At 39.1% G+C, this 7,763-nt stretch overlaps 1 protein-coding gene across 1 annotated transcript; it reads left to right on the forward strand.

Annotated features, from left to right (window-relative positions):
- The first annotated feature begins 1,568 nt into the window (after positions 1-1,568).
- On the forward strand, positions 1,569-6,701 carry LOC111671814 (uncharacterized). Its single transcript, XM_087180081.1, has 2 exons — positions 1,569-1,839; positions 3,536-6,701. Exon 2 carries the CDS (start codon positions 3,540-3,542, stop codon positions 5,331-5,333), a length of 1,794 nt encoding a protein of 597 aa, XP_087036207.1. The 5' UTR covers positions 1,569-1,839; positions 3,536-3,539; the 3' UTR covers positions 5,334-6,701.
- Positions 6,702-7,763: the final 1,062 nt, after the last annotated feature.

Below are 7,763 nucleotides of genomic sequence, written 5' to 3' on the forward strand. Positions count from 1 at the left end.
AATATAAGGGCCAAGAATTTAGCCTACATGTGTTTAAAAACTTATTGATATATATCTGGTTGTATTGCCATCATCTACAAAAAAAAAACAGTTAATTTAGTGCAATACAGTACACATTTTATACTTACAGTACATATTTTTTTGGCCATTTAGGTTTGGCCTTCAGCTTCATATCAGGTTTCAGAGAAAATTGAAACAAACCCCAAGATTTGTAAAACTTACTTGGTTTTAAAAAAATTGTGGAAAAAAAAAATCATCAATCATTTTGGTTTTGCAAGGCAGAATATTTAAGATGTTCCACTGAGTCTGGGAAACTGAGATGGACATCATGTTTCACTTTTTTTAAAAATATTTCATAGACTAACATATTAATCAAACAGAACTATCTGATTAATTGATAACTAAAATAATAATGTTATTCATTATTTTCTTACCTTTAATGGACTAAATTATTAGCCTTATCAATTAACTGAGGAAATATTTGGCAGATTAATTGATTATGAAAATATTTGTTTGTTACCCAAACTGCCGATTGAAAAGAACCATCACAGTTTGATCTCTTAATTCAACTTTGACCTCATGTACTAGTAAGCTAGTTGATTGCTAGCTCATCATTTGAGTCAAATGAGGAATTATTGCCAACATTTCAGCATTTCAACAATTAAGTGGTTAGGATAATATGGTTCAAGTGTTGGCTTGTCTAGAATCTAAGGATTTATTATTTCCAGGCCAGACGTTATCCCCAAATTCTCACATTTAAGCATAGCGTGTAACATGTAAAATATGTTATCATAACTGATAGAAACAATATAGAAAGCTATGGGAACAAACCAAACCAAAATTTCACAAATGACATTTTAAAACTATAGTTCCAAGAAGCCACACCAGCCGTCATGAGACTATACAAAGGCCCTTGCTGGAACTAGCAAAACTACCTCAGGCCCAACTGTAATTAATGATATTCACTACACCTGTGCTTTTCCTCACGACAAGTCTGATGTGAAAAAGGTTTTACTCCACAAAGTTAGCACTTTATGACAAAGCCATGTAGCTAACCGTTCTTCTTATTTTTTTCCATATCAAAAAGCATTTTTGAATAGTGAGCATATAAAGTCATATTAAGGGTAATATTAATTGTAATGCGGGGTTATATCGTCAGATTGAAATAAAACGAGGACGTGGGAGAGCAAAACAGGGTAGAGAATGTGACCAACGTTTGACTGCTGAGAATATAAAAGTTAGCAAAAAGGACACTAGCAGTGTATGAAGCCTACAATCCTCAAGAGCTAGGAGAGCAATTCTGAGCAGTTTTTACAACTGTAAACCCTGTAAAATCATCACCCTTCTGTATTTTGTAATTATATTTAATATTTTTACCTTTAACTTTCCATGGGCTCGATCCAGCTGTAGTGTCACTATACATTTAACGGTATAATAGAAACTTTTCCACTTTTTCATCGACTTCCCTATGTTTCCTGCAATTTCCACAGTCGCACTCTCGTTTAGTGATCCGTGTGGGCTCCCGTACTTGACGGAGCATTCGGTTTCAGTTTCAGGAAGTAGCCGCACTCTCACAACAACGGCGAGGAACCCAGGTCTCTTGCCAAATAATGACACATTTTCCAAAATTGCTTCTTAAATGTGATGCTAACACAGGATACTTTCAATGTGCATTCAGTCCGCTATCTGTGCAAAGTTTACTACCGGGAGAGTTACGACTTTTTTGTTCATTTCGACTACTTTGCTAACGTTTGTAGCAGGGTGTCAAGTTAGCCAAACAGCTAATGTGACAGTAACTTCAGCTGGAACAAGATTCACAGCAAGTGTTCATACATAGAGGTGGGTGAATAAGTTGATGGCTAGTTGGCCTGTTTACTGTGCTTAGTGTGCAATTTGCTGTAACAGTTGAGAAAAAAATTTACCTTAATTAGCACCAGATAGGTATCCAATAACCTGTGAGCAATGGAATGAAAGTGTAGTAGGCGACTTATTAGTGAAAAATCTTTCTGACCAGGCACCATTTATAGTTTTTTATAAGTTGTAATTAATTGCTTTATTAATGGTCAATATATCATTTGATAATCCTTCGCAGATCAGTTGTAATCCTTTGGGGTTGCCAGTTGTAGAAAAAAAACTCCTCCTGCATGAAACTTTGCTTTTCTGTTAAGCGCTTTCATTTATCAGGGAGACATCTCTAATGGACTGTCAACCACTTATCCTCCTGCCAAAGGTCTGCAGGACATCTTGGCCAAAATCCAGCTTATTAACATTTACAACTGCAGACTTGATGGATTATTATGAGAACCATTTTTAATGATTTTGTAACATTTATAATTAGATGTGACAGACCTACTTTTGCAGCACTTTCCAAGAAAGCAAGTGGTCAAATGGTCCATTGCAGGGGTCTCCCTAATGAATAAAAAAAGAACCTTAACAAAAACGTGCAAAGCCATGGTAGAGGATAATTTTCTACAAACTGGCACCCAAAAGTTTTTCTTATTAATAGCTATAAATGATTTATATGCTAATGCTTGGAACAGTAATTTACTTGCAATGCAATGATTGTCCTACGCAGTGATTCCCAGCCGGGAGGTTGAGACCCCCAAAAGGGTTCCAAGATAAATCTAAGGGGTAGTGGATGTTTAACAGGACAGGACAGGAAAAAAAAAAAAAAAAAAAAAATATATATATATATATATATATATATATATATACATACATACGTACGTACATATATATAGTTGTGCCATAACATATGTAATTCAATTTTATTCTTTTGTCAAATCTTTGCTTTTTGCTTGGTGATTACTAGATACATTAATGTCTGCAAATATTTGAAAAGTGAATTAAAATTCACTCTTTGAACTGGTCAGCAACAGTAGACATCCTGCCATAATGGATTGCAAGTAGTCATAACTTTGTCATAAGGCAATTTAAGTGATATTATATGTGTAGAAAGAAAGAAAAACAATACTTTCAACCAAAGACAAAAAGTGGGAAGGCAAGTTAATAAAGAGTTTTTTTTCATTATGTTTGGCAAAGGGGATACAAAATGCATAGACCTTTCAGCTGCACCTATTTGAGTGTGCAACTTGTCATTTAATTTCAGGACTGAGATTTGAGTTTGTCACCTGTCACTATCTGTGCTGCTTTTCTTTCTTGATTGCTTAATTTGAGATTTTTCAGCACTGGTTTGGTGAAGCACACAGTTCAATTATATCAGCTTGGGATTTAGACAGGTGTCATAGGCATACTTTTGCTGTGTTTTTTGTTTTTTTTACATTTTACAGACTAAACAACTAAACAGTTAATCAAGAAAATAATGAACATATGATCAGGTAATGAAAATAATTGTTAGTCGCATCCTCAGTAGCATATAAATTTATTCTTAAAACCATATTAGCATCAGTGTGGTTAAAAACACCCCAGGTCCTAGTTACTCTGAATTCTTTAGACACACATGAGGTGTCAGTTCACCACGCACCACTTTGATACCAAGGTAATATTTTCCCTTTTCTTAATTTTACACATACAGGACAATGCCACGCTTGCAGTCTGGTGTGTGGAAGCATTTTACCCCAGCCATCAAAGATGGGAGGGAAACCTTCATGTGCAACTACTGTTCAAGGACATACACAAAGAACGCCACCAAGATGCAGATGCATTTGGACAAATGCAAGGAATACTCTGTGGTTTCACAGCAGTCACCAGGCCCAGATGGGAGCTCCTCTGCCTCAATCCCTGTTCCCTCATTCTCCTTTTTACCATCTGCCACTTCTGGGGGACCGTTTCTCATTGATTCAGTGGATCAGCGCAGCCAGGCGTATGCTGATGAGAGCCTGGCGAGAGCTGTGTATGCCACTTCCTCACCCCTCACTCTCACAGACAACATTTATTGGAAACGATTTTTCAGCGTGCTCCGGCCTGCTTACTGCCCACCCACCAGAGAGGCTTTGTCCTCTCATCTGTTGGACTGTGAGTATGACAGAGTACAAAACCAGGTTCAGGAGGCAATAGGGAAAGCAGACTGTGTCAGCATCATATGCAGCGGCTGGTCGAACATAAAAGAATCAGGAACTATCATTTATATTGTGGCGACTCCTGTACCACTGTTCTATAAATGCACAAAGACAAAGGAGCAGATACATGCAAGCACATTCATTGCTGAGGAACTGAAAGATATCATAAATGAAGTGGGGCCTCAGAAGGTCTTTGCTATCATCACCGATGACGCTCCAGAAATGATGGCAGCTTGGGCTCAAGTAGAGGAAGCCTTTCCACACATATCAGCTATTGGCTGCACAGCATGTGCCATCCAGAAGCTCTTTGATGACATGGTGGCACAGCCGTCTATTAAGGCACTGTGCAGGAGAGCTGAGCAGGTGGTAAGGTATGTCAGAGAGCGAAAAATATTAGCAGAGACTTTTAGATGCTGGCAGTCAACAAAGATAAGAAACCACACATCTAATGGGACAACACTGGCTCTGCCTACAAGCTCTGACTGGACTGGTGTGCTTAACATGTTCAGCAGCCTCCTGGAGGGTCAGAACTCTCTACAAGAGATGGCCGTCTCACCCACACTGACTGTTGAGGCATCCATTAGGGCCACTTTACAGGATTCTGCATTTTGGAAAGGGTTGAGTAGCAGTCAAAACCTGCTGTACTTAATTGGGAATTCTGTTGATTACATGAAACGAGAAGATGCTGTACTCTCTGGTGTTGTTGACATGTTCAGTCAGTTAAGATACCACATTGGAGCTTCCCTGCCTGGGTCTGTGCTGCACAGTGGTGAACAGAAAGCTGTCATGGCATCATTAGACAGGTGTCAGGAGTTCTGTGTAAAGCCCATTCACGCAGCAGCGTACATGCTGGATCCAAAACATGTTGGACAGCAGACTCTCTCCGGGGAGCAGATAAACAGTGCTTACTACGTGATATCCAACCTGTCACACCATCTAAATCTTGATGAGGGTAAGGTGCTTGGCAGCTTTGCCAGGTTCTCAGCCAAACAGGGACTATGGAAGGGAGCTGGGATATGGAGCTCATGCCAGCATGTGTCTGCATCCACCTGGTGGAAAGGGCTGTGTTCCTCTGAGCCACTGTCCGCTGTGGCCTCTGCTATACTCCAGATCCCACCAACAACAGGTGCTTGTGAGCAGCTGCGGTCTCGCTTCTGCAGTACAAAGGTCCAGGGCTCTCTCTCAGCTGACAGGTTGCAGAAACTGGTAGCAGTACAGGTCAATCTCAACCTTTTAGAGCCAGGTGATTGTGAGTTTGCCCCGCTGGAGAGTGAGGAAGAGAAGAAAAGTTCATTTCATTCCGAGTCTCAGTAAAAAGACAACTGAGATATCTGGATATTTGTGGAGCAGATCAGGTGTTTCTCGTAGCAGTCTGCTGCTGCAAAATTATTGAAGTTTTTACCAGCTATGTTTTGCTGGCCCTTTCTGTGTGCCTGTCATTCATGCATCATGCGTGGCAAGGGATTTTTTTCTCCAAGTGAGGAAATGTAATGTTCTCATTTAGCATAACGCAGTTGAAAATTGTATACATTTTTTCATTTAAAGATCCAGTCATCACTAAAGTGTATGTCATGCAAGAGATCCAACATCAGTTAGTGAGTAACACGCAAGAAAACACTCCACCTTAAAAGTTGCCAGTAGCTGCTGGTAGCCTTTGAGCTGCACAGTGATGAATTGCATAATTTTTTTTTCAACCTTACTATTGTCAACTAGTAGAGATAAAAAAAAGAAGCAAATCATCCTTTCGTTCATCATTCACTCTTCTGAGAGTTACTTTCTCTGTGACGCCTATTAAACTTAGACAGTTTGTGCTGCATCCGCAGTGCAGCTGGAAATGAAAGCTCGCTCAGCTACATTTTCATAGCCGAGCCTACAAGCTTAGTGAAATAAAATCGTTCAAAACACAAACTACTTGTGTTCATTCTCCTATATTGTTTAACGCCAGGCTAATACAACTACTACAACTTACTGCATCCATGGTATCATCTCATACTGCTTAGCTAGATGTTTGGCTGACTGCCACCTAATATTCTCAACATTATGTCAGTCTGACATTTGATCGTGTGGTCAGTTATAGTTGATTGACGTGTGTAAACTTGACACTGTAGTAACAGTGGTTACATAACCTTCGAAACAAGCCACAACTTAACTGTGGTGCACTCCGGTACGGAACATATAGCATTAACCCCTCCCTGGGCCAGTCCTGCCACTACTGATTATAATACTGAAGAAAATACAAGGGGAAACACTGTAGACCACATGGACTGTGATTCTCACTCTTTGAGAAGGAAATTTACAATAGCCAAGTCCACAAATAAACAGACAGCTTTTTAATTAATTTAATGATTAAATGTAAATTAATTAAAATTAAATGTAAATTTCTCATGAAATGTTTGAAGTTAGGCTGAACTTCCTCAGCTGTGTTTGCACTGTGGTCACATTCCTCTCTTCACTGCAAGGCCTGTGAAAAAATGAAATGCATAAAGAGTGAATGAATCACACACTTTCAAGTGTTTTAAAAAATACAATTTGTATTCAAGTAGTAGGTTTGTTTTTTTTTATCAGTTTCAACTAGTATGTGTCAACTTTATAATCACAACATGAAATATTAACAGACAAGAGGTTGAATCTTCTTTGTTAGGCAGTTTACATGTTGTAAATAAAAGCATTGTATTTATTAAAGATTTTGTCTGTTCTGAGTTTATACCCGGGTCAAGGAACTAGAAAATCTCTCCCAAAAAGTGGGTTTTTGCAGAATTAAAGAAAATTATCTTAGTTTAGTACAAGCCATCCCCCCAAAAAAACAGTGGAAAACAATAAGCATTTTTCTTTGCTAGAGTCTTGTCATTGTTAAGTTGCCAGGCAACAAGTGGAGACTTCAGGGAAGAAAATAGTTCCCCACGTATCCCCCAGTAAAACTGCAACTTGATGTGTTTAAACTATGAACTTTGATCTTTAGAGGTGCTCGTAGGCAGAGACAGAGCTGGGCTAGCTGCTTTTCCTAATTTCCAGTCTTTATGCTTTATGCTAAACTAAACAGCTACTGGCTATAACTATATTCACTGGACAAAATGAGAGTGAGTATAAATCTTTTCATCTAACTCAACATCATATGAACATATTTGCACTATTTCTTTAAGGAACAAATAACTCCTATCCATCAGTTAAACTTAAGCACTTTTCACCAAAGATATTTAATAAAGAAAGATAATAAAAATTTAATAAAACATAAAATATAGTTTTAGAAAGACAAAAACTGCAGCATCCCAAAGAACTTCTGTGGTGCTGCACTGAAGCACAGAGTGTGTTTTCTCACTCCCATTTCTCACACACACTCACTGCCAGCCTCTGTGCTGTGTTCTGCTGGTGGTTTGTCTCAGGGCAGCCTCGGGGTTCTGAGGGGAGACCTGGGCCTTGTAAATACTAGCATTATTAATCTTAATAGCAATGAGCCAGGACGGCTCTGGAGGTGTCTGCCTCAAAGGCAGCAGACCTGCCGTAAATCTCAGAGACTGTTTTCTCCACCGCATCACTCAGTAAATCTATCACTACCTACATCTTCCCTCCCTCTCTCTCACAGTTGCTTCACTCTGCTGCCTGTTGTCTGTTTTGCAAGTGGGTTTTGTCTGCACTGACAACAGATGTGTGGGCAACAATTAGAGAGATGGCATATATCATTTTACAGCTGCAGATTATCATGATGATGTGTGCCGTTTTTGACTGATGGCGGTGCGTTGGTTGATT

Source organism: Seriola lalandi, unplaced genomic scaffold (assembly GCF_002814215.2).
Source record: "Seriola lalandi dorsalis isolate HSWRI2012SDOR001 ecotype SW California unplaced genomic scaffold, Sedor1 jcf7180002054887, whole genome shotgun sequence".
Lineage (NCBI taxonomy): Eukaryota > Metazoa > Chordata > Actinopteri > Carangiformes > Carangidae > Seriola > Seriola lalandi.

What these genes read in the sequence shown, in the direction of transcription:
- LOC111671814 (XM_087180081.1), top strand. Translation starts at nt 3,540, where the DNA reads ATGCCACGCTTGCAGTCTGGTGTGTGGAAGCATTTTACCCCAGCCATC.